This window comes from Canis aureus, chromosome 2 (genome assembly GCF_053574225.1).
Source record: "Canis aureus isolate CA01 chromosome 2, VMU_Caureus_v.1.0, whole genome shotgun sequence".
Classification (NCBI taxonomy): domain Eukaryota; kingdom Metazoa; phylum Chordata; class Mammalia; order Carnivora; family Canidae; genus Canis; species Canis aureus.
The window spans coordinates 74,292,020-74,318,674 of record NC_135612.1 but is presented as its reverse complement, the minus strand read 5'-3'; the positions used below and the strand labels follow the sequence as shown (position 1 = coordinate 74,318,674).

General features: G+C 38.1%; 1 protein-coding gene across 1 annotated transcript in view; it reads right to left on the bottom strand.

The window, feature by feature from the left end:
• Positions 1-26,655, bottom strand: part of TMEM156 (transmembrane protein 156) — a 46,107-nt gene that overhangs the window by 8,700 nt on the left and 10,752 nt on the right. The window contains exons 2-5 of the mRNA XM_077879506.1: positions 15,084-15,353; positions 13,401-13,661; positions 10,272-10,391; positions 8,810-8,893 (exon numbers count right to left, since the gene is read on the bottom strand). Of these exons, the coding sequence (XP_077735632.1) occupies positions 8,810-8,893; positions 10,272-10,391; positions 13,401-13,661; positions 15,084-15,353 (735 nt within the window). The remainder of the gene's footprint in view (positions 1-8,809; positions 8,894-10,271; positions 10,392-13,400; positions 13,662-15,083; positions 15,354-26,655) is intronic.

Here is a 26,655-nt window from a genome sequence, read left to right as displayed (position 1 = left end):
GGTGGTAAGAAGCCAGGGCCCTTAGTATAGAACCTCAAAGAAATGCATCCTGCCAACAATCTAAATGAGATTAGAAGTAGAGCCTCCAGGGGACCCCTGAGTGGCTCAGCGGCTGAGCATCTGCCTTCAGCTCAGGTCATGATCCTGGGGTCCTGGGATCAAATCCCACATCTGGCACCCCATGGGGATCCTGCTTCTCCCTCTGCCTATGTCTCTGCCTCTCTCATGAATAAATAAAATAAAATATAAAATAAAATAAAATAAAATAAAATAAAATAAAATAAAATAAAATAAAATAAAATAAAAGTAGAGCCTCCAGATGAGAATAGAGGCCAGCTCTCATCTTTATTTTAGCCTTGTCAGACCCCAAGATCCAGCAAAACTATGGCCAGATTTCTGACCCACAGAAACTGAAATAACAAAAGAGTGTTATTTTAAGGCTTCAAATTTGTGGTAATTTTTCACACAACAATAGAAAACAAATAAAGTGATCAACGGACCCTTGGCCTGCAAACCACAAGAAGTTGAGTTTAGAATGCAGGTTCTAGAACCCTGTCCCAAATCTACTGAATTATAATCTCTCTTCAAAATGGTCCAAGGGCCTGAAATTTTACAGACATCCAAGTTGATTCTGATACACATTAAGGCTTCAGAATGCAGATAATTGCTTAGGTAATCTTTGACAAAGTATCTTATATACAGAATTTGAGATTTGGAGGCAGTTCTTTCTATGGATAAAATATCAAAAGAACCTATTCATGACATTAAATAATTATCAAAGAAAATTAGCAGAGCTCTTTTGGTTGGAAAGCCAAACTGTTCATCATTTGTGAGTTATTTGGTTTGCTGATGTTGGATAATATGGTGTAACCATAATTTACTATATAAAGCTATTATCTGTCAAAATGTGGCTAGTCCAAAATAATTTTCTAGTAGTGCATTATATTCTGTTTCTCCTCATATCCAAGGAAATGTAACTTATATGCTAATAGAAAAATTTCTGAAAAATTGATAAAAAGGCAAAAAGGTAGGCCTTCTTCAGAATAGCTAAGATGAGTGGGATATTATTCTGATTCTACACTGGGAAATAGAATTTCTTTCAAATAATATTAATTCACCAGGACTAATTAAGGCAGCAGAAGCTGTCAGGAATATTTTAAATCTTCACAGAAGTCTATTCATGAATTTGTCAAAGGTCTGAACCAAATACTTCTTTGACTTTTTTTTTTCAGGAACCTTGGAAGAGCCTTAAAAATTAAAAAGAACCTTAGTATAAGTTTTGACCTGCCTGAATCTAGTACACAAAATGAATTTCCAGCAGTAGAAACTTGAATTAAAATTCCATGCCTTATATTCTTGAATAAGCCCCTGTCACATTGGCCATGACAATGTCCAGATGGCCCTCTGATATTTCCTTTCTTCTTCTTCTTCTTTTTTTTTTAGATCTCTGTCACTTTTCAAAAGTGCTTTATGTCTATAACATCTGGTATCTAACCTTAATACACCCTTCCAAAGTAATTTTTGATTCCCACTGAGTACTGGAAACTTGCAAGGTCTTTTCTTCACTTTGCTTCTTGATGATTTTCATGTCAAAGACAAGGCGCATCCCCCATGGTGATGGTACATCTAAAACCTCCTCGTCCTAGCTGGGAATCTCTTGGCTGCTTAGAGAGTTTTGCCCCATCGATCCATCAATTTTTTATATTTGTATTTACAAAACTACTTGTTCAGCTCTACTTGGGTATGAAATTGGAAAGTCGAAATAAAATAACAACCAACAAAACAAGGAGTAGTAGACAGAGCTAGGGATCCAGACTATAATCTTGTGACTTCTATTTCCTGATAGTGAATTTATCCGATTTTGTTGCAACTGCTTATTTGCCTGCCTCCTTGTGTACAAAGACTGTATTTTATGCAACCCATTTTCCCCAAAACCAACCTTGGGGCATGACCCATAACAGGTAAAAAAAAAAATATGTTGAATGACTGAAAGAATGACACCTAACTTCTTTGAGTTTCATTTTTCTTAATAAAAGTGTGGGGGTCCAAGCAGTACAAGAAGTCAACTCTGAGGTGCCACCTAGGAATTTGGGGATAAGAAAATAAGATTGTCCTCTGAGAGCTGGCCTGTAAAATCAACTCATGATTACACAGAAACATGCAAAGTCGTCTTCAGAAATCACTCCAAACAAAGTTAAAGCCTATTATGTGTTAAAAGTGCTATGTTAAGTGAGCCAGTCAGGCTACCCCTAAAGTTGGGGAGAAGGCCTGTCAAGCTGTGTTGGCAAAGGAATCTACTTTTAAGACCTACCAAACAAGCCTTAGCCGTGATTTGACTTCCCACGTGGTTTTGTCTACGGAGAGAGGACACACGTGTTAGCTGTCTGAAGTGTTTTGGTCCATATTTTCTCTCGATTGTGTTGCTCATTGTGAATTAATGCATTGGCCTTCTGCTCTTATTAACCTGTTTTGTGGGCTGGATCACACAATGGATCTTTTTTGGTAGGCCGCTATTGCAGAAGGCTGAGCCTACAAGCCTGAAGGAAGGCCCTGGACCAAGTAGTCACCTACATGAGGCACTCGTGTTGCCTGGTGGGTGGAGCAGTGAGGCAGTCCCCGCTGGCCTCTCCCCACAGGTTCTCTTTAAAGGTTCAGCAGTGGATACAACACCTGAACTTCCTTGTGACGTCAGCAAAGCTAGTGTGGCTGCCTTGAAGCTACATGGAAGAAACTAAAGGTAAGGGTAATTGAGGTAATTAAGGTGTATTTTGATGTACTTTGAAAAATAGAAAGCACTACCAACTGTAAAACAGAGTATTTTTTCAAGCATCGTTTTAAGCCCACTCGAGGGGTATTTTTGGAATTGGGTGGGACCGCATAGGTGCTCAGCAGGATGGCTGACCTTGGAAATGGGGACCTTAGCGCTTCCTTCCTCTCCTCGTACTTTGGGAGATTCAGCTATGACTCTGTGGTGCCAATGGCAATAATGTCTACCCTGGTACCCACAAAGTACCGGCTTTCCTTTTAAGAGCTTCCCCAGAAAAGAAGGAATTCACATTAACCCTCCCAGATGACCGTAGTCAAGATGGATGTGGACATTTTCAGATGGTTTGGTGATTCTTAATCAGTTCTCTAATCTGGCTCCAAAAAAACCTTCCAGTCTTATTTCTTCTTACTGCCCCAGGAACCCAAAACTTCAGCGTTGCTATGCATCATTCTGACCTTTTTAGCACATAAAAACCTGGGCACTTTTGTGCAAGCCCAAGATAGCTACTTGCTTTTTAGGGCTAATAGAACCAATTATGGCAGCTTGAAATAGACTTCCATTATTCAAGGAGCCAACTTTCTACTACATTCAAAGCTCCATCTGTTAACAGTGATCCTAAAACCACTCAGCTGTTCCAAATCTGGCCAGTGTGAAAATCAAATGAGGATGGGAAAGTACATGATTGCAAAATTACCTAGAATTAACGACTAAAGAGAACAGACAGCTGCCAATATTCTGAGCTATTGTCTCAACTCCTAGTTCATTCACACTGTGGATATCCTTGGCACTTCAAGGAATGAAGCTGATAAAGTGCCTTCGTCTAGCTCATGCCAGCCCTCACTTCTGATCTCAGTTATAATTTAGGGGGGAAGAGTTTTTGAAGGGTCTTCGTAAGACACCACAGCAGCTGTACTTTCCACATAGTCAATGTAGAACTGTATTTATCTCACACATATTTATTGGTACCTACTCTGTGCCCCCATATGCACTATGCTATGAGCTGGGGATGCAGTGATGAATATTATTAGGTAGAGTTCCTGATCTCAAGGAGCTAGGTGGCTCATGGGAACCATATCAATCAAATAACACAAATATACGGATGCCTGGGTGGCTCAGTGGTTGAGCATCTGCCTTTGGCTCAAGGCGTGAACCCTAGGGTCCTGGGTCCCAGGGTCCTGGGATCGAGTCCCACATCAGGCTTCCTACAGGGGCCTGCCTCCCTTTGCCTATGTCTCTGCCTCTCTCTCTCTGTATCTCTCATGAATAAATAAATAAAAGTCTCTTTTAAAATAACACAAATAAAATAACAGTAGTGACAGCCGGCACAGGGAGAGATGTGTGGTGTTATGAGGGTAAGAAGGGGAACTGACCTAGACTCGGAGGCCCAGTATAATTTCTTTGAGGAAGTGTTTGTGGAGCTGAGATCAGAAGTGAGGGCTGGCATGAGCTAGACAAAGGCAGGGTAAGAGGAAGGGAGATCTGCAAGGAGGGGCAAGGGAGGCAGGATGGTCCTGGCGAGGAGAATCTGCGCAAAGATGGAGAAGAGGTTGGTCTGTATATGTTTTATCATCAGGTCTTCCAGACCTTGCACAAAAGGCCATCACATAAAGGCATCCAATGAATGAACAGAATAAATCATTCTATTTGGCCTGTAGATTCTCCACACTTAAGAAATTCTTTCAGCATAAAGAGTCACTCTCCGCAGTCTGCTCTGTTATCAAGCAGATGGCTTCAACCTTTACTGTTTTATGAACCCAAATCTGTACTCTAAGAGTCATAAATATTATAGTTAAGCAAGTAAAAATTAAATTTCCATGTTATTTTGCTTGGTTGTTGGACATCTGGCATGGGTAATTTATCTTCTCCTCTGCTGGAAATCGAAACGGATTTAGTCTTTATTATGCTGGCCGTAAACATGTTGCAAATTATGATTTTACGTTGCCATTAGTTATATTTTGGGGTAATACAAATTATAGGGTCATCCACTTACTTTTGGCATTTAGTAATTCTCTTTCACAGTAAAATTCCATTTTGTTTGCTTCATGGTCCCTAAGAACCCACCCACATTAACTGCAAAAAACATTTCACTAAAGCTGAAGTGTTACTTTGAGGGTGACTCACACTGTCACACACAAGCTCCCACAACCTTATACAGCATAGGGAAAAATGTTTCATCTCAGTTTCCAATGTTAAATGTAAAAGAACAAGGTGAGTTTTGATCTGTGACTTGAACCAGCAGGGGTAAACTCCCCAGTGCACCAAAGCCGGTAAGTGCTGTGCCGAAAAGCCCGCTGGACAAAACTGAGTTTGAACCCTGACTGTGCCAGGAACTGGCTGTGGGTCAGTTACTAAAGCTCTCTTAGTTCCAGTTTTTCTCATCAGGAAAAAAGTAAGATTCTTGTGAAATAAAATGTGGTCTATGAAAGTTGCTTAGTGAATGTTTATAGTTTAACCAGATTTCCCTTCTCCTAAGGCCACAGGGTAGGTGGAGGGGTGGGGGTGGGGGGCATAGAATCTCCTTAACCTTGACATCAGCTCTGTGAAAGCGGAGACCGTGCTGGGCTGTGCCACTGTATCATCAGTGCTTAGCGTAATGCCTGGCCCTTAGTGTCCAACAGATTTTGGTTGAATAGTTGAAGGTGAAGAATTTCAAGTTTTAAAGATTTCACCATTTTCAGTGGACATAGAGTGGAGAGATGAAGTGAGCCCCTTCACCAACCCATGCAGCAAGTCTGTGGAGGCTCTAATCCTAGAAACCTGGTGTAGTAGAAACTTAGTTATTGGCAATCCAAGAATGGGGACATCTCTGGGGTGCTCTCAAAGATGCAGGAAGCCAGAGGGGCAGATAGTCCTTCTCCCTGCTTCCTGGCACCCAGAGTACCAATCCATGGCCTGCACTCAGTCAGGGCTTACAATCCTGGACAGTGATGCAAAGCTGAATGATCAAAGGATAGGTCTGGAAGCTCCGAGGGAATGTCTAGTGGTGGTGATACCAACAGAGAGGCATTCTCACAGGACCATTCCCATCATGACTTTCATTGTACTTTTGGCTGCCTGTCCTCCCTTAGCTCCTGTTCATCTTCAATCTCTGAATGCCTAACATTCCCGTTGTTTCTATGGGTTACCTGCTGGTATTCCAACACGTTTCCTTTCTGCCAAGCCAGCCAAGTTGATTGCTATTGTTTGTATCCAGTTATTGGGGTCCTAGTCCCCTGCTCCTGCTCTTGACTCTGGTCTCCCAATGTGATCAACCTTTAAACACTGTTTCTAGGGATATATTTCAAATTTACTTTTGCATAGTTCTCAAAATCTCTTCTTCTAGACAGTTGATATATTCCGTGATTCTTTAATATCCTTGGCAATTCTATAGGGTTACATAGTCTTTTCTTTTTTAAGATTTTATTTATTCATGAGAGACACAGAGAGAGGCAGAGACATAGGCAGAGGGAGAAGCAGGCTCCTCACGGGGAACCCCATGCGGGACTCGATCCCAGGACCCCAGGATCACGACCTGAGCCGAAGGCAGATGCTCAACCACTGAGCCACACAGATGCCCCAAGTTACATATTCTTTGATGAAGTTGAATTATGTCTCTTCTGATCACTCTCTCTTTTCACCTTTCTCAAACCCCAAGATTCATTCCTTGCTCATCTGCTCTTTTTCACTCTATACTCCTTTCCTGTTAGGCTTTATGTGACTTAATAAGCTTTTCTGGTGCACACACTAACTACAGTGCCAGATATTATGCTGGAGACAAGGATCCAAAGCTGAAAAAAGAGAGTCAGCACCTGTGTGAAGGTAACACTCGGCTGAATAAAATGTAGATAAATGCCAAGGCAGGCAACAGAAGCCATCACGCTTCTCAGAACATCAGAGGCATATAAAAGCTTGGGATTTGATTCTTTGGGACACGGCTTTCTGCAGCCAGGAGACGCACGTCTTCTGCCAGTGGTCACTGGGCTCCGGGCGGCGCCAGGCACCGCGCAGCGCCAAGGTCAAGGTCATCTCCCTTTATTTCTCTCCCGTCTTTCGAGGGTGTGAGCCCATCTATCTCTGAGTGACAACACTTCCTTTGTAATACATGAACAACTGGAGAGACATTCTGGAACATACAGCCTGAGACAGCAGCAAGCTGCTCCACTGGATGTGACAGTAGTCAACTCCCTTTGAACTGGTTTTTTTGCACTCGCGTTACTGCTTCGCCAGAAAACCAGGCTGGCACGTTTTTTCCTTCCATTCTCACTGCTGCCTGTAATCCATCATTACAAAGAGAGGCCTTAAAAACGGCACTCGAGGGAGACATTATTTCCTTCCCGTTTCTCTCTCAGAAAGAGCAACTTATAATAGGAGGGGGAAAAATGGCATTCAGGTTAAAGGATTATAAATAACAAGAAAGAATCTGCTTCTTCCTGCCCCACCCCCCCTTAAGATGCTAAGCCTCAAAAGGACTCTTGATTTTTTTTTTTAAAGTCTTTCCCCTCTTGGCTTGCTCGAAACATTAATATTATATACCTGGTGATAAAGCTCGAGGATTTTTAGTGAGAGCTGTTAAAGGGAGCGGATGGCCAAGACCGTTTCCTCTGCTGAATTAAAATCAAAGGCTCATAAAAACAACTTGTGAGGTTAGCCTTGTGGTTAGCTAGTACTTTAAATTTGTGATCCCCCTGATGATGTGAATTGACAGGGGGACTATTGCCTTTTTCTCAGACGAAGCTGCAGTGCTCAAAATTATGATTCAAAAAAGAGGCAGGACCAGGATTCCTGAGGCCACGGAAAAAGCTCAACAGAACAAGGTTATAACGGTGCGTGAATGTCAAGGCCTGGGTCCAGCCACAGAGGGGAGAACAAGAGGAATGGCATTTTTTTTTCCCCTATAAAGGTGAATTTGGGCATTTGAAACAACCTGCTGATTTTCATTTCATTAATCAAACAGAACTGTCATTGAGCACACAACACTTCCATCAATGGTCCCCACATTTAGCTGGTATCAAATGACTACTTAGCTACTGCCTATTATCAGCCACAGGCGAATACTTACTGCTAATGCCGAGAACAGAAAGCCTGATTTTTTTTTTTTTTAATTGAGTTCTCTAGGTACATTCCATCTGATTTTTCCTCCAGCTCAGGGTTGCTGAGTCGCTGCTAATTTAAATAGGTGAGAAAAGCCTCTGGAGCAGAGTTTCCAGTGAAATGCTGTGCAGATGTGCATGTGGCTGCAGATGCAGCTGTGGGGCGTGGGGGGTGGGGGACTGGGCTTTGTTCACTTTCCTTTCATTTTTGGAAACCGTTCATACACCCAACCTGAAGCCTCCTTATCTGACTTCTCAAAGTGTGAAGACGACTGCTCGCTCACCGGCTGTACACAAGGAGCTGGAGAAATTATCACTCATCATGCTGCGGTTTTTCAAAGAGCTGAGGATATGATGTCTCCCTGATGAAGAGGACTTTGCTCGCGTCACATTCTCCCTCTCTCCCTTTTTAATAGGATGTGACAGCTTGAATTCCGAAGGAGGCTTCGCAATTAGGAGATCGAACCACAGCGTCTGTGCTAACAGCTCCCTTCACTGCTCTAATTAGGGTTCCCCCTTCCATTCCTCTTTCTCGGGAGAGGACAGGGGACTTTTTAATTGGGGCTATTAGAAGTTCTCTTTACACAATGACACCCTTTGCTAAGTGAAAGCTCCAGCAAAAGCCATGCCCACTCTGCAATTACCTCTTGCAATTCTGAGGAATAATGGTATCTTGTCTCATTTAAAAATAAATCTGAGGCTTCTTCCTTATTGCTTTCTCTCCTCTGCCCACTCACATGAATTTCTTCTTGCCAATTAGGCAAACTTTCCATTATTTAAGGAGCTAGTTTTGATCATAACTGTCCCCTGATAATGAGACATATTAAACTAGATTTCATTTGCCCGCAGCTCCTTTCTTCCAGATACAAGGCTAATTTAAAGGAGCTCAGATCATTCGATCATGGGTCTATAGTAAAATGGTGAAGCGCTGGGATTTTCAAAGCCATGCTCTGCTGCGGGCCACAAAACTCACCTGAAATAACCTGCACGTGCAGTGTTCGCAGTTTCTCAGAATCTTGTCCTCGTAAGAGAGCAGATGTAGGTTTGTATTTATGATCTAGTCCAAGAAAAGAAATTAAATATTTAAATGAAAAACAAGCACATTCTTAATATACATTCCCCATGTTGATTCAAAAGGTTACTGAGGAAAATGGGCCATTTACAATAGAGCCAGGAGTAACAAGACATTAAGGGCTTTCCTCATTAAGTGGTTTTCCATGAGCAAACACAGGTTCTTTCTAAAACAAGTGGTTTCTCCACGACCGCCAGTGCCATCATGCCATTGCCTCTAATGAAAAGCACCAGGTCTTATGTACAGAATATTATATTATTTACATTATTATATATACATAGATATTTACAGAATATTTAATGCATATTTAATATTTAATGATTTTAATGCCCTAAATGGCGAGACATGTTTCATTACTTCATACACTTGGATTTGTGAGGCAAGCCTTCAAAAGCCGCTAAGCCCGTCATTTGGGTGGATGTTTATAGGGATGTTCACTCCTCACTATTGGTTCCTTTCCAGACATTTTCTCTATCTGGCTTCTCTCTCTTTCCTGATATGCAGTTATGTGGCAAAATAGATCAAGAAACTCAAAACTATGCACTAAGGTATCAAGGACAATGATTTGAAACTGCTCTCAGAAATATCTGCAACAGGGGCACCTAGGTGGCTCAGTCAATTACACATCTGACTCTTGATTTGGGCTCAGGTCATGATTTCGGGGTCGTGAGATCGAGCCCCATGTGGGGCTCTGTGCTGGGTATGGAGCCTGCTTAGGATTCTCTCTCTTTCTCTCCCTCTCCCCCATCCCTCAGGCCTGATATTCAGGCAGTATATGCATGGGTACTTACTAGTAGTGTCAGTACATGCATAGGTACACACGAGAAGGGTTGGTATATGTGTGTGGGTACAGACCACTAGGGTGACCTGAGTAGTTTACAGTCAGTGTCCATCCTGATAGGTGGATGCCTGTGTCATGCTAGTTAAAAATTTTAGTATCATCCCTATTGCCTGATTCCAATGACACATTATACCTCTGCCCAACCAAAACTCTACTGACACCCTTATACTTATTAAAGATTCATTCCCATTCACCCTCATCACCTAGAACCACTCTGTTTAAGATCTCCAACTCTGAAATTCTTTATCACCACTCCTTATTCTTCTACCTGTCTTCTGTCTTCACGTTCATTAAGCGTCTGCTCAGCCTCCCTATTTGCTTGTCTAAGTAGAGAAAGACGCACAAAGCTCCTTGAGTGCCAATACTGTGTCTTACTTATGCTTATATTCCTTGGGTTACCTAGAACTGCCACTTATAGTAGGTGCTCAATAAGTGATAAATTGAACCTTAAAAAAATGTAAATCTATAAGTAAGACCCTAAATGGATTGTCCCAAACAATGGATTTATCCCTCAATACTTACTCTGCCATTTCCACATTCTTCTGTGGCTTTCAAGTATTTTATGGATAGTGAGGATGAGAAAAAATATAATAACGACTAGAACTAAAACATACCAAGTCATCTTCATGGAACAAGTGAAATCTACAAAGAAAAAAAGTACTATTAAAATACAATAAAAACACACGTGCACACACACAAAAAATACAATAAAATGATGCAACAGAGAGAGGCCTTATGGTGGAGTAGTTGTGTTCTACTACATATTCTGGCCTTAACTGAAACACTGAATATATGATCATCTCTGTTATAGGGTCATTTGCTATCTTTATTTCTTCTCTGATATGTCAAATGATTGTATTAAGTGAAGAAATTTGACCAGAGAGCTTCCAGGGATCCCTCTAATTCCGAAATTGTGGGATTAATTTCAGTTACAGATTATTTATGTTGGTGATAGTTTCCTTGGGGTTACTATCTCAAAGCTAAGACTACAACAAGCTGAGTCCCAAAGTCAAGGCCATTTGTAATTATGGCCCTCAAATCGACAAAGATATAGTGAGTGTAAGAAAGATGTAGAGGAAAGAAAAATACAGAGAAAAGGTTGGACTGAGCATATGAGAAGCCAAGGCAGATGAATAATCAGAACCCCCCGTCTGCATGGACTCTCTGCAATGATCAGAGCAGGTGCACACATTAATTAAACATGCCGTTACCCTAAGTAAAAACTTGTTCATTCAAATGACAGTGAGGCACACGGGAAGGATAGTCCCCATCCAACAATAGCTTAGCACCATCTCCTTTGGTCTCATAAAGATACACTGGCCAGTGGACCTAGGAATCAGTGACATAATGAAAGGTGACCTCGCCATGTCCAAGATATAACTGCCTACTGTCTTCCCAAGCCACCCTATATACCCTCTTTCTTGAACACAAAACACAACACTTGCTCAAAGTTAGCAGGATATATAACTTGTTTATCCCCTTGGATGATTGTCCTTGTGGGGTTCACTATTTGGGTACCCCTTTCACAGGACCTACCCCCATGAGCAGATGTACATTATATAGCCATCCAACATTTATTCAGAAAAGAGGCTAAATGCTAAAAGGGTAAACGTTGACTGGGATGGCATCTCTCAGTGTCCCCCAAATCATCCCATGCTATTCAGCTGCAAATTTGCATTCCTTGCTCAGCAGTTAATTGGAATAGAAGCCTTACAGTGCCAGCAAGAGCCACAGTGGGCCAATGCTCAAAGAGTTGTTGAGCACTGATCAATCTATGAAAAAAGAATGACACATTCACCAACTTTATCTAGCAATAGCAGAATGTGTGCAACTGGGGCCAGGCCAGCCTGTACAGCCACCAAAGCCCTGATGCAAATGCAGAAGAGTGTCTCTCCCACATCCCATGCTGCCTACCTATCCCCCATCCCAGCAGTCATCTTGGAGAGAAGCAAGGGGGAACAGACAGGAATCTGAAAAAAAAAATCTGAAGAGAGAATTTAAATTATTGTTTCAGAGTAAATTTACCAAATTGGACTAAATTTACTTTCACCTGCTGGGGGATAGGGCTTTTAAGGGAGATCAAATTAGTCTCTGCACAGCAGAGTAAAATACACATAAATGTTATATCTTCTACATGTGGCAAATAGATATACTTTTTCCAGAATACAAGACTATATGTTTAGACTGTATCTTTCTGAATTATGTTAACTACTATTTCACTTTGACTAGCATTTATGGATTTTTTCATTAACACAGAAAATTCTCTTGAAATCATAATTATAGAAATGCTTATTTTTACTTCATGTTTTAGAAAACAAAAAAGCAATTTGATGGATACATGGAAATAAATATGATTTTTAATATTTGTAATCTAAACCTCTTTATCTTTCACATTCCATCATTGTCACCATCTCTATGCAGTCCTTCCAAACCCTACCTTCTAACCTCACTCCTAAACCCAAGAGAATTGACCTCTGTTCAGATCATCTCAGATCCTCCCCGTATCTTACACACATACACACACCTTGAAATAACCCCTAATTGCAGATGCTGTACGGCCCTGCAGACTAACTCACAAAAGAAATTCCTTTGAAGCCTTATATTTTACTTTAAAAATGCATACATATTACATAGTTTATTTGCTTGAAAATATATATAATATTTTTAAAATAATTACCTCTATAGGAGGGCACTATACGTTGGCAAATTGAATTTAAATAAAATATTTTTAAAAATAAAAGAATTACTTCTAAAAAATTAAAGCTTTTAAAAAAGCACTCTAAGGCAATACGAAAGGCTTCCATATGTCTGGAGTATCAAAAAGCTCAGCAACTTACTCTACCATAGCTTCTGTTACACTGGACACACTTCCTGAATTGTTTGACATTCATCTACTTTTGTGTCCCTAATGCTAGCATATTGCTTGCCATACAGTAGGCACTTATTAAATGGTTATATCATAAAATACTCTTCAAAAATAGATTTTATAGGTAAAGTGGGGCATACTGCTTAGTGGAAAGGATCAATTGTGGTAATTGCGAATAGGGTGCCTAGGAAGCTAATAAGCTAATAAGATATGTGTGATGTTTATCTTTTGGGCTACTCCCTTTGCCTCAGAGCTATCCAGTGACCCAAAATGCCTCATCTGCACACTGCCTATCTCTATGGCTTTACATCAAAAATCTTTATTTAGTCCTGGTTCTCAACTCTAGAAGACATAAGTCTATCCAAAGTAAGATTTTAATAGCCCATCCCAAGGTACATGGATATTTGCATTTAAAAATAAATTTCACCAAAAATAAATAAATAAATTTCACCCTTTAATACTCTGTGACACTATGAAGGTGTCATAGTGTTACTTCAAGTACAGCTAATAGGCATGTCCAAAGTTTACTCTGAGGTCTTGCTAGTGCCCCTCAAATCACAACCCACAGATGCCTTCTCTGTTTCTCAGTACAGGTCTAGCTGTACTCAGGAAAAGCAAATTTTGAAAGAAAAAATATAAACAGGTAAAAGGACTAGCTTCTTTCTAGTCATATTCATCAACAAAGTCTTCAACTATTTAACTTTTAATGAAGTTAATGTGTTAGTTAACCTTTATTTGATTTTGTATCCAATTCTCTTTTCCCTCTAACTTCCTTAAGTACTTACTTTTGACATCCATTTCTAGGTACAGAGAAATGTATGTACAATTGTTCAGGATTTCCATAGTCCTACAAGTATAGTTCCTAGACTTTTCCTTGGGTGGATTTTCCTCCATGATTGCTAACCTTCTCGTGTGGGTTTTTAGATTACAAGTAATGTTATATTCTTCCAAGGGATCAAATGTAGGAGCTGCAGTGAAGTTAAAATGTCGACAGGGTGAATGAAAATCATTTGCCTTCACTTCTGTTGATCCTTTCATGGTAAGAACTAGAAAGAGATTAAGAAAATATTATTTGCAAAATAGTAATACATATTAAGAAGACACACACCACTCAGAACTAAACACCGTCTTTCCTCTACAGATAAAGTAGTGTTTACATTTTTTTTTAATTGTGAAAACCAGGTCACGGTAGGGTTGAAATAGAATTGGAGTATCTCAACAAAATAGAGACCTTTCTCTGAGGACTTGTGGGACAGATTATAATGTTCCAAGCCAGAAATGTCCCCATTATGCCCATTCTGAATCCCTGGCCAACCAGAGAAGAAGGAGAAGGGAGACAGAGGGAAAGAAAAGGAAGACAAGGAAAGGAAGAGAAAGAATAAAATGATTGCCATTGTGTAAGCCACTGAGTTTCCAGGTGGTATGTTATACAGCCATAGCAACAGGCATAACTTATCAATGCAGTGTCTCACATTTCAAGGAGGCAGAGAAGTAGCATCTGTGAGTTAGCAACCCTCAAAACACTTCCTAGTTCTCTCTCAGCATAAAGGTTTATCACCTCAGCTTACTCTCTGGTGAATTTGACCCAGAACAGTGCAATAGTTACAGCACTACATGAGCAAGAACTCAGAAAAAGATCTTTTGTCTTTTATCCAAATTCCATGCCAAGAAATCTCATTCCCATCCTGAAAGAATGGGAAAGATGCCAATATGGAGTGATACAGAGGGCAATTTCACTGAATAGGGTATAAATAATAAATTTGATGCTTGGGCCTGAGGCCACAAGTATATTTTATGACTACAAATGAGTCATTTAATTTCTCAATGATGAAAGCTGATTTAATTTAATTAAATAACATATATTGATCTCAAAATAGATGCAAGATTCAGTTAGACATTACACATAATACATGGTTATTCTTTCGTTTGTTTATTCATTAAAGAAATATTTATTGAGTGCCTAATGGCAGGCATTATTCTAAGATCTAGAAATATCATGAATAAAGACAAAGTCCCTAACATCAAGTGGCTCACTGGACAGTTAGACAAGTAAAAAGATAATTCATACACAGTGAATAAATGTTAGGCAGGGGAAGGTACAAATGTATCAAGGATTCAATGACCTCTTAGGAAATCAAAGTTTGATTTTACTTGAGAGCCTACAGATTTACTTAGAATTTTTTTTTCAATTAAAAAATTGCAATACCTCTGAAGAGAGCATGCTAAATAATCTTTTAACCATCAAACATACATAAATTATGGTGGCATTTTGATATCTTTTAAAAGTAGATATTTTGTTTTAGATAAACTAAACCAAGAACAAGTAATATCCCAAAGCCCTGCAAGTCACTCATCAAAAGCCACACTGCTGAGTGTTCTGATACTATTGGATTTAAAATTGTAATATATCATTATTTTTTTAACAGACTAAGGTAATTTATTCTTGATAAATTCTATTATCATTTTACCTTTTGATGTTCGTTCCTGAGAAATAAAATCCATGCTCTTTTTGGACTTACAAGCCAAACACGGAGAGCACATTTTGAATTCACCTGTGATGCCTTGGCAAATTCTGGTGAAGTTTTGAAAGTTGGAGTGATTTAGAAAGATTCCCATAATAGTCTGAGTTTCTCTTACTGGTTTCAGAAAAGTCACAAAAGAAAAATTTAAAGAGGGGAGTGAATAATTGAAATTAGGTTGTAAACATACTTCCAGACATGATAGCTCCAATATATTTCCTATAAAAGAAAAAAAATTGTTTACTATGAAATGAAATACTGAGGTTTTGTCATTCAAGTAAATACACAATAAGCTCCCAGTTTTTCTTAGATGGATACAGTATATTTCAGTTTGTCAGTGATATGACTTTGTTTTTACATGAATTAACAATATCTACTTCACTTAAATATTTCCTTTTAAAATATGTAAATATTCCCTATTAATTTTCAGAGATGAGAACTAGAGATATTCTTATAAACCCTAACATTTTAACCATTCTCTCCTAGGAAAGCTCTAGAGGCCAAAAGTTCAACATTAATTTAACTGGTCTGAAATCTCAGTGTTTGCATTGACCACCATTCCTTTTTAAAGCTCCAGGGAAGGCTCTGTTCTTTGTTCCTCTTCCAACTTTTGCTGGATGTTGGCATTCCTTGGCTTGTGGCCACATCCCTCCAGTCTCTGACTTTCTGGTCACGTTGCCTTTTCCTCTGTGTCTCTGTTTCTACTCTTCTGTGTCATATCCCTCTGCTTCTCTCTTATAAGCATCTTATATGGGACACTTCTGATGGGATATAGTTTCATCTGGATAATGCAGGATTATCTCCCTATCTCAAGATCCTGAAGTTAATCACATCTGTGGAAATCTTTTTTCCTCATAAGGTAACATGTACAAGTCCCAGGCATTAGCACATGATACCTTTGGGTAGCCATTACTCAACCTACCTGAACCTACAAAGATGAAATGTAACAAGATGACATCATAATTTTTATTTTTGTCTGAAGACAAACATCAGATATGGAAATGATGATACAGAAGAAAGAGCACTGTATTCAAAATATAATACAAGGACTCCAGTCATTAGGCAAGATACTTGGACAATTAATCTCCATAAGTCTTGTTTTCTCATCAGCAAAATAGAGAAAAGTAACTATAGATCCCACTAACGTCATAGGATTATAGTAGCTTCAAGTGTATGGTACATATGAAAACATTTTTGAAATTTGCACAAATGTATATTATTTAAAATTCAAACCTATCTCTATAGTCAGTTGGTTAAGCAACTGACTCTTGATTTTGGCTCAGGTCATGATCTCATGGTCATGGGATCGAGCCCAACCTTGGGCTCCAGCCCCACATTGGGCTCCATGCTGAGTGTAGAGTCTGCTTGAAGATTCTCTCCCTCTGCCCTCCCCCCACTCATGTATGTACACTCTCTCTCTAAAATGAGTAAATCTTTTTACAAAAGATTTTATGTATTTATTCATGAGAGACACACAAAGAGAGGAAGAGACATAGGCAAAGGGAGAAGAAGGCTCCATGAAGGGAGCCTGATGTGGGTCTTGATCCCAGGACCCCTGCATTACCACCTGAGCAGAAGGCAGATGCTCAACCACTGAGCCACCCAGGTGCACCAGTAAATAAGTCTTTTTTAAAAAATTCAAACTTATATTCCAAAGTGAAAATTGAAAATTCAACCTTCATTTAGAGTAGGATTATCTGTGATCCAATTCACACAAGTAATTAAAGCTCACTGTATAAAAATCCAGAATCCCTATTTGTCAGTGATGATCATTTAAGGAATAGGAAACCTCTCTCTCAGGTATTCCTAGTCTGACAATCATTTGCTAGTATGAGAAAATAACTCACATGCTCAATTGTACCTTTATGTGCCTTTCTTTACCATTTCTTGTCTAATCATATAGGGCAAAATAATTTTTTAAATTTTTTCTAAGTAATGTGGAGCACAATGAAAGTATCACATTAGTTCTTAAAATGATTACTGCTAGTCATACAACTTGGTTCAATCTTAAGAGTAAACCAGGCTATTGATTGGTATTAAGGAATTTTTTATTTGTGGAATTTGTACTCTAATAGTAATTCCTTAAGTATCTCCTTACGATTATTATATTTTTATTATTTAATAAAATGAGAAGCTCATTACCAGCCCTCTACATTTGAAGTTGTTTCTGTAATAATTCACATGTGATTTCCAGCTACAAACACGTTTCATACTTGAGTTGCTGTAAAGGTTTTTTGGGGGGAGAAGATGGTATTTTACTCAAATTCACAATTTTATGTCTTAATATATTTATAAACAAAGTAGATAAAGATCAAATTGTAACTAATTTTTTAAACAATTGTCTTCAGTAATAATATCCCAGGAAAGAGACAGAAATGTACCATCTGATGGAACTCTATAACCTATGGGGTTTTTTATACTAACAAAATACATAAAAACATTTCTTGCATGTTTCTATTTTACTCACTGGGATTTTTCATCTTACAAAATTTTCCACTTCTTGAACTTGTATGCCTAAGATACAACCAAAATAGAGAAATTTCTACTGTCTATATTATAGTCCTCTTACCCAATAAGTGACCACCCAGGCTTTCTAGAATTAATGACATATTTTTGACTTTGAGGTCATTTTATGATGGTTTTTAAACCCTAGTTTTAAATTATTCAGTTGGAAAGGAAATAAATAGAAGATATATATCCTTCCCTGGCATAATTTTAAGAAATAATGAATTCTATTCAATCATTGTTGTTATCAGGTGGACTATATTCTCATCTCCATAAACAAGGATATATGAATTTAATTACTGCCATTAATATTGCTGGGAGTCAGACATCTAGCTTCTTACTCCCATAGAAAGAAATGCATTCCAGAATTATTCCAGTACTATGACTACAATCTCTAAGCATAGTATACAGAATACTAAATAGAATTAGGAAAATATATTACAGTATAGGACAAATGCTCAAGTCAATCTTTTTTTCCTTAAGGAAACCTGACAGTAAGGCTAAAGAAATATCAAATATGTTTCCTTTTAATTTTTTGTTATAAAACTTTATCATATATAAGCATATGTAAAATGTTGGTGCCAGTTAAAGAATAACAAAGATAAATGCCATGCATCTATCTATCATGAAGATTAAGGATATCAATATTACCAATATCTTTGAAAAACACTATCCATTCCCATCCCTACATAATCCTTTCACAGAGGTTAACCACTATCATGAATTTTGTGTTTATCACTCCTTTGCTTTATCTTAGAGCCTTTCCAAAATGTATATATTCCTAAATAACATTGTTTCATTTAGCATATTTTAGACATGTGTGTGTGTGTATATATATATATATATATATATATATATATATATATGGAATAGACTTTATGTATTCATCTATGACTTGCCTTTTTAAATAAGTTTTAGTCATGTTGCTCCATATAGCTATGGTTAATTTAATTGTCTGTTGTGTTCTTTTGAATGAATATACCATAATTTATTCATTCTTCTGACAGTAAACATTTGGGTTGTTTCTATTTTTGCTGTTATGAATAACGCTGCTATGAACCATAGCCCTCATATATTGCTAGTGGGAACGTAAAATAGTGCAACCACTTTGGAAAACAGAATTATATCTCTTATATGTTAAATATATACTTATTTTTTGACCCAATAATTCTACTCCTAGGAATTTACACAAGAAAAATAAAAATACCTGTACATGAATTTTCATGGCAGCTCTTTTATTTGTAATAGCCAAGAACTGGAAACAATCTAAAAGCCCAACAACTAGTGAATTATTAAAGCGATTCCTGACATATCTATACAATAGAATACTACTCAGCAACAAAAAGCAAGAAAATACTGATCCAAACAACAACGTGTACACAACGAATCTGAAGTGTATTATGCCAAGAAAAAGAAGCAAGACAAGTGATTACATAGTTCATTATTCCATTTATATGATATCCTGGGAAATGAAAAAGTATATTGACAGTGGGAGAAGGGTTTTTCTGCAGAGGAGAAAGAGGGATCTTTGGGGGATATTGGAAAGTTTTTATCTTGATAGTAGTGCTAGTTACATTGATGTAAACATTTGTCAAACTTTATACACTTAAAATGAGAACATTTTATTATATGTATATTTTATCTCAAATTTTATTTTTGAATAATACTGCTATGAATATTCATGAATGTATCTGCTGGTACAAAAATACAGAAGTTCCTCTAGTATACATACTGAGTAAAATTGCTGGGTATTCAGTATGCACATCTTTGATTTTTCTAGAAAATGTCAATTCATTATATGAAGTGATTGTACCAATTAATACTCTTACATGCAATGTATAAAAGCTCCACCTGACATACATCTTGGTCAAGGCTTTTCAAGTTTTGCCAATTTAGTCAGTGTTAAATAGAATCTTATGATGGTTTAAAAGTGTACTTTCTTTCATTTTTTCTACTTCTCCATTTTTTTTCTGTTTTTGTTTTTTCTTTTTTTTTTTTTTTAAGATTTTATTTATTTGAGAGAGAGTGACAGAGGGAGAGAGAGCACAGAGGTAGAGGGAGAAGCAAACTCCCTGCTGAGCAGAAAAGCCAATGCGGGGCTTGATCACAGGACCCAAGATCATGACCTGAGGGGAAGGCAGCGGCTTAACCTACTGAACCACCCAGGTGCCCCTGTTTGTCTTTTTCTTATTACTATTTAGGAGTTCCTTAAGTTTTTTGTTTAAAATTTTAAGTTTTTTATTTAATATTTTAAATTTTTTTATTTCTTCATTTATTTGACAGAGACAGTACACCGTGTGTGTGCAAGAAGGGGGAGAGGTAGAAGGGGAGGGAGACGGAAAAGGAGAGAATCTCATGCAGGCTCCATGCTGAGCACAGAGGCTGACGCAGAGGAGCTCAATGTGGGACTCAATCCCAGGACCCCGGAATCACGCCCTGAGCCAAAGACAGACGCTCAATCATTGAGCCACCCAGGTGCCCTGAGAGAGAGAATCTTAATCAGGCTCCACACCCAGCCTGCAGCCCAACTCAGGGCTCTATCTCATGACCCTGAGACTGTGACCCAAGCTGAAATCAAGAGTCAGACACTTAACTGACTGAGCCACCCAGATGTCCCCATGTATGTTCCTCATCTATCTGAAATTGGTTCAGTGTGGAAAGCCACATTAGTTTTTCCACATGTGATAAGCAATTGCACTAGCATTTATTAGATTGTCTATCTTTTCCTCACTACCTATAAAGTGCCTCTACCATATAACAAGTATCCATAGACATATGGGTGTGTTTCTGGGGTCTGAATTTTGTTCTATATTCCATTGTTCTATCTTGGCAAAGATATTATACTTATTTAATTACGTTTTCTTTGTAAAAGCTTTTATATCTGATAGGAAAAGTCCCCTCGTTCATCTCCTTTAAGAGTGTCTTACCTATCCTTGGCCCTTTGCTCTTTGCAATAAATTTTAGAATCAGCTTAAGTTCAGTGAAGAACCTAGTTGCAATTCTGACTTGAATCTTGAAATCCACTGGAGAAGATAAAATCTGAGTTCCTCCTATCACTTTTTTCTTACTTTCTTTCTCTATTTGTATGAGTTTTCTTTGATATTGTTCAGTGAAATTTCCAAATTCTCTCCATGATGGTCTCATTTATCTTTTATTACATTTCCTCCTAGGTACTGTTCTTTCTGTTTCCAGTGCCAACGCTATCTTCTAAGGAATATGTTTTCAGTTTGTTAGTGGTATATGGAAACACAATTAACTTTTGAATATCAATTTTATTTTTGCCACTTTACAAACTTCCTTATTAACTTCTGTTTCTTACAAATTAAATCTTTTGGGCTTTCTATGCAGATACGCATATCAATTATACATAATGACAGCTTTATATCTGGATTTCCAATCTCCATACATTTATTTCTTTTAATTTTTTAAAAAGATTTTATTTATTTATTTGAGAGCAAGAAAGAGTACATATGTGTACAAGCAGAGGGAGGAACAGAGAGGGAGGGTGTGGTAGAGGAAAGAATCTGGAGCAGACTCCCCACTGAGCACAGAGCCTGAAGTGGGGTTTGATCTCACAACGCTGAAATCATGACCCGAGCCAAAACCAAGAGTTAGACACCCAACTAACTGAGCAACCCAGGTGTCCTATTTCTTTTACTTTTCTTATTGCCCTGTCATGACCCCCAGTACCACAATGAACAGGCATGTGGGGAGAGGTCATCCTTGCTTGCTCTTAATCTTAAGAAGAATACTTACAATGTCTCATCACTGAGAATAATATTTTACATAATCATTTTTGGAGGAAGTTCTCTTCTGTTCCTTATAGAAGGAACAGTTTTTCATTATAAGGGCTGCTGAATATAATTGAATGTTCATTCAACAACTTTGAGATGATTATGTAGTCTCTCATAAATAATCATTAATACAGCAAATTATATTATTAGATTTTCTAATGCTGACTCATCATGAATTCCAAGCATAAATCTAATTTGATAATTTTACACATTTTTATACATATTTGATCATTTTTATCCAAGTAGATTCTTAATGTTTTAATGTAGGCTCCATGCCCAGCATAAAGCCCAACCCGGGCTTGAACTCACAACACTGAAATCAAGAACTGAGCTGAAATCAAGAGTTAGATGCTTAACCAACTGAGCCAACCAACCAGCCAACCCCTTTTCAAATTTGTCTGTTTATAAATGAGATTTGCCTATAAGTTTTTCTTTTTTGTTTTATCTTTGTTAGGCGTGGGTACCAAGGTAAATTAGACTTAAAATTAAATTGGAAAATATTCCCCTGTTTCTATCTTCTGGAAAGGTTTATTGTAAAATTGCATTTATCTATTGAATCTATTTCTTGAAAGTTTGGCAGAAAACCATGTAAAATTATTGAAACCTAGTGTTTCCTTCAGGGAATATAACCTATTGGCTCAATTTCTTTAATTGAGTTCTACAACTCTTCAGTTTTCCATTTCTTCCAAAGTAGGTTTGGGTACATTATATTTTTCCATAAATATGTCCTTAATGTTTTAAATTTATTGACTTAAAGTTATTCATAATACTCTTACTACATTTTAAATTTCTACTATGTCCATTTCCAGTCCTAACATTTCTTACTTGTTCTTGCTTGTTTTTTGATTATTCAATTCTAATAGACAGAGTAATGGCCTCCTAAGAATGTCCACATCCTAATTCCCAGAACCTATAAATGTGTTTATGGTACATGCTAAAGAGAAATTAAGGCAGAAGAAGGAATGAAGGTATCTTGTACATTTATCTTAAAATAGGGAAATTATTGGGGTGCCTGGGTAGCTCAGTCGGTTAAGTGTCCCACCCTTGATTTTGGCTCAGGTCATGTTCCCAGAGTCCACATCAGCTCCAGCCCCACATCAAGCTCCATGCTCAGTGGGGAGTGCGCTCAAGGATTCTCTTTCTACCTCTCCCTCTACCCCTTCTTTCTCTCTCTAAAATAAATAAATAAATAAATCTTTTTTAAAAAAGTTTTAACTGGGAAATTATTCTAGATTATCCAAGGGCCTAATATAATCACAAATGTGGAAGGGAGAGGCAAAAGAGTCTGTGTCAGGGGATCCCTGGGTGGTGCAGCGGTTTGGCGCCTGCCTTTGGCCCAGGGCGTGATCCTGGAGACCCGGGATCGAATCCCACGTCGGGCTCCCGGTGCATGGAGCCTGCTTCTCCCTCTGCCTATGTCTCTGCTTCTCTCTCTTTCTCTCTCTGTGACTATCATAGATAAATAAAAATTTAAAAAAAAAAAAAAAAAAAAGAGTCTGTGTCAGATAACACAATGTGACAAAGACTCAACAGGCCATTGCTGGCTTTGAAGGTGGAAGGAAGACACAAACTGGGGCATACAGGCAGCTTCCAGAAACTGGAAAAGTAAACAAAATTGATTCTCACCTACAGCTTCTGAAAGGAATGCTATTTTTGTACGCATTTTAGTTCTCTTACTTTTTCATTGATATACAAATTAGTAGTTATTTTTGTTTTACGCAGCTAATATTTTCAAGATTTACTTAGATATCCACATGCTTATAATTATTGAGAGTCTTTTCCCTGCCATTTCTTACATCTCTGGCCTCCCTTCTAGGATTATGGTTTTTCTCCTGAAGTTAATTCTCTACAAATTCCTTCACTAAAGATCTGCTGGTCATAAACTGTCTGTTTTTGCTCATGTGAAAATGTATCTCACCAATTCCAGTTTGACATTAATTTTACCTCAACACTTTGCAGACATTATTCCACTGGCCTCTGAATTTCATTGTTGCTTTCAAGAAATGAGCTGCCAGGCTAATTATTATTCCTGTGAAGACCATCAGTCTTAATCTCTGGTTTATCTCTTTAGTTTTCATGTTCCATGGAATTTTTAAATTTATTTTGTTTGGGACATGTTGGGTTTCCTGAATCTGAGGATTTGTGTCTTTCATCACTTTTGTAAAATTCTCAGCCACTCTCTTCAAACATTGTCTTTTCCCCATTTTGTCTCTTCTCTCCTTTGGTAACTTCAATTAGAGATCGCTCCCTCTGTTCTCTGTGTCTCTTAACCTCTGTTTCATATTTTCTCTTTCTCTGGCTCTCTGTGATATGTTCTCAATAATTTATTCAGATCTATATTCCCAGTCATTAATTCACTATTCAGTTGTGTCTGATCCATTTACTCACTCCTTGTGTTTCTACATCATGTTATTATATTTTTATAATTAGAATTTTCAGTTGACTCTTTCAAATCTACCTGATTATATTTTTAAATTAAATTTAATTTGAGATTCCAGTATTGTTAACATACAGTGTTATATTGGTTTCAGGTGTACAATATAGTGATTCAAAAATCTGCCTGATTATTTTTAATAGTCTTGTTTCCTACTCATACTTTTTTATATCATTTTTATTGAAACAAACCAAATACTTACTTTGTGTTATATATCTCATAACTCCAATATCTGAATTCCTTATTAATCTGATTCTCCCTTTTAGTCTCTGTTGACTCTTGTCTATTATGTCTTCATGTGTTTTATGATTTTTAGTAGTAGCTCATGTTCCTTAGAATTTTGTTTGTGAAATATTTGAGATCTGGTTTGAAGATATTTTCCTCCAGAGAGGATTGGTGTTTACCTCTGCTTGGTGTCTAATAACACATTATCTCAAAACTACTTTAAATTAAATTTCTGGGCGTGGTGGAAAAAAAAAGGAACCCTTATATACTGTTGTTATGTAAATTAGTTCATCCACTATGGAAAACAATATGGAGGATCATCAAAAAATTAAAAACAGACCATATCATCCAAAAATTCCACTTCTGGGTAGATACCCAAAGGAAATGAAAACAGGTTCACAGTATTCCCATGTTTATCACAGTATTATTCATAATAGCCAAGATATGGAAACAACCCAAATGCCCATCAATGGGTGAACGAATAAAGAAGATATGTTACATATACAATGGAATATTATTCACTTACGGGAAAGAAGAATATCCTGTTACTTGTAACAACATGGATGCACTTGAGCACATTATTCTGAGATAAGACAGAGAAAGACAATTACTATATGATATAATATATATGTAAAATCTAAAAAGGTCAAATGGGAGAGAGGGAGGATGATGTCAGAGTAGGAGGACCGTAGGCTCATCTCATCCCATGAACACAGCTAGATAACTATCAAATCATCCTATCACCCCAGAAATCACCTGAAGACTGACAGAACAAACTCTACAACTAAAGAGAGAGAAGAGGTCACATAAAAGAAGGTAGGAAATGTGGAGATATGGTTTAGGGGAGAAATGGGATCACAGGTGCTATGAGGGGAGGAAGCCATGGTCATGCAGAAAGGCAAAGAGAGAGAGAGGAGCACACAGGGGAATGCACAAGGAGAATGATTCCCCGATGTGATGGACTTGGAAAATGAGAGGGGCTGAATTTTGTGAGTTCTTGCAACCAGCAGGGCTTAAAGCCTGGAGTTTGAAAGGTCAGTAGGCTTGGTTGAAATAGAGCCTAGAGGACACTGTTCTGCTCCTGGAGAGAAGACAGGCAAACAACCCGGGGGTGGAAGGCAGATGGCATGAAAACAACAGTCTGAAGAGTGCCTGAGGCACACAGTGGGGAGATTATTTGCTCTTCTCAGAGCATGTCCCTGAGAGGAAGTGCTCATGGAGACTCCTCTCTGGGAACAAAGGAGCTGGCTGGTGCCATTTCCCTCTCTTGACCCTCAGCATAGACCCAGAGCCACTGGCAGGAGGCAGGGCAGCACCAACACTAGCTAGTGTTGCTTACGCCAAGCCCCCCACACCTGCTCTCTGACTAGACTGCCCTTCTTGGGCAAGCCTGCCTCAGTCTCAGCTTGGTGAGCCCCTCATTGGAAAGGCCAGCACAAACTCCTACCTACAGCACATCTCCTGACCTGAGAGTTCTGTAGGGTCCCAGTTCTGGTGGAAGTGATATCAGGTCTCATCTCACAAGCAGATAGAGCACACCTAGTTAAAATTGGCCAAGGACCAAACACTGCCCATAGCAGGCAAGGAGAGCCTCTGCAGATGACTAGGCTGAAGGATAGAGCAACCAAAACAAATATCTGCCTTTGGCTCAGGGCATGATCCCAAGGTCCTGGAATTGAGTCCCACATCAGGCTCCCTGCAGGAAGCCTGCTTCTCCCTCTGCCTATGTCTCTGCCTCTTTCTCTCTCTGTCTCTCATGAATTAATAAAAAATCTTAAAAAAAAAAAAAGCAGCAAGACAGAAGTCTTTAATTTACAAGAGAAGACCCATAAGGCTAGCTGAAGATTTCTCAACAGAAACTTGGCAAGCCAGAAGAGATTGGCATGATATATTTAAAGTGCTAAATGGGAAAAACCTACAGCCAAGAATACTCTGTCCAGCAAAACTATCATTCAGAATAAAAAGGATAGGCAAAGAGTTTCTGAGATAGAAAAAAACTAAATAATTTTGTGACCACTAAATAGGTCTACAAGAAATATTAAAGAGACTCCTTGAGTGAAAAGGAAAGACCAAAATGACAAGAAAGGATTAGAGAAAATCTCCAGAATCAACCACAAAACAAGAAATAAAACGGAAATAAATATATATCTATCAATAATTGCTTTGAATATAAGGGGACTAAAAGACATAGGGTATCAGAATAAATTAAAACAAAAAACAAGACCCATCTATCTGCTGCCTACAAGAGATTTGTTTTAGACCTAAGGACGCCTGAAAATTGAAAGTGAGGGGAATGGAGAAATATTTATCATGCAAATATTTATCATGCAAATTCCAGAAAGCTGGAAAAAAAAAAGAAAGCTGGAGTAATAATACTTATATTGGACAAACTAGATTTTAAAACAAAGACTTGTAACAAGAGTAAAGAAGGGCACTATATCATAATGAAAGGGACAATCCAACAAAAAGGTCTAACAATTATAAATATGCACAAAACATGGAAGCACCCAAATATATAAAACAGTTAATGACAAACATAAAGGAATAATAAATAATAATACAA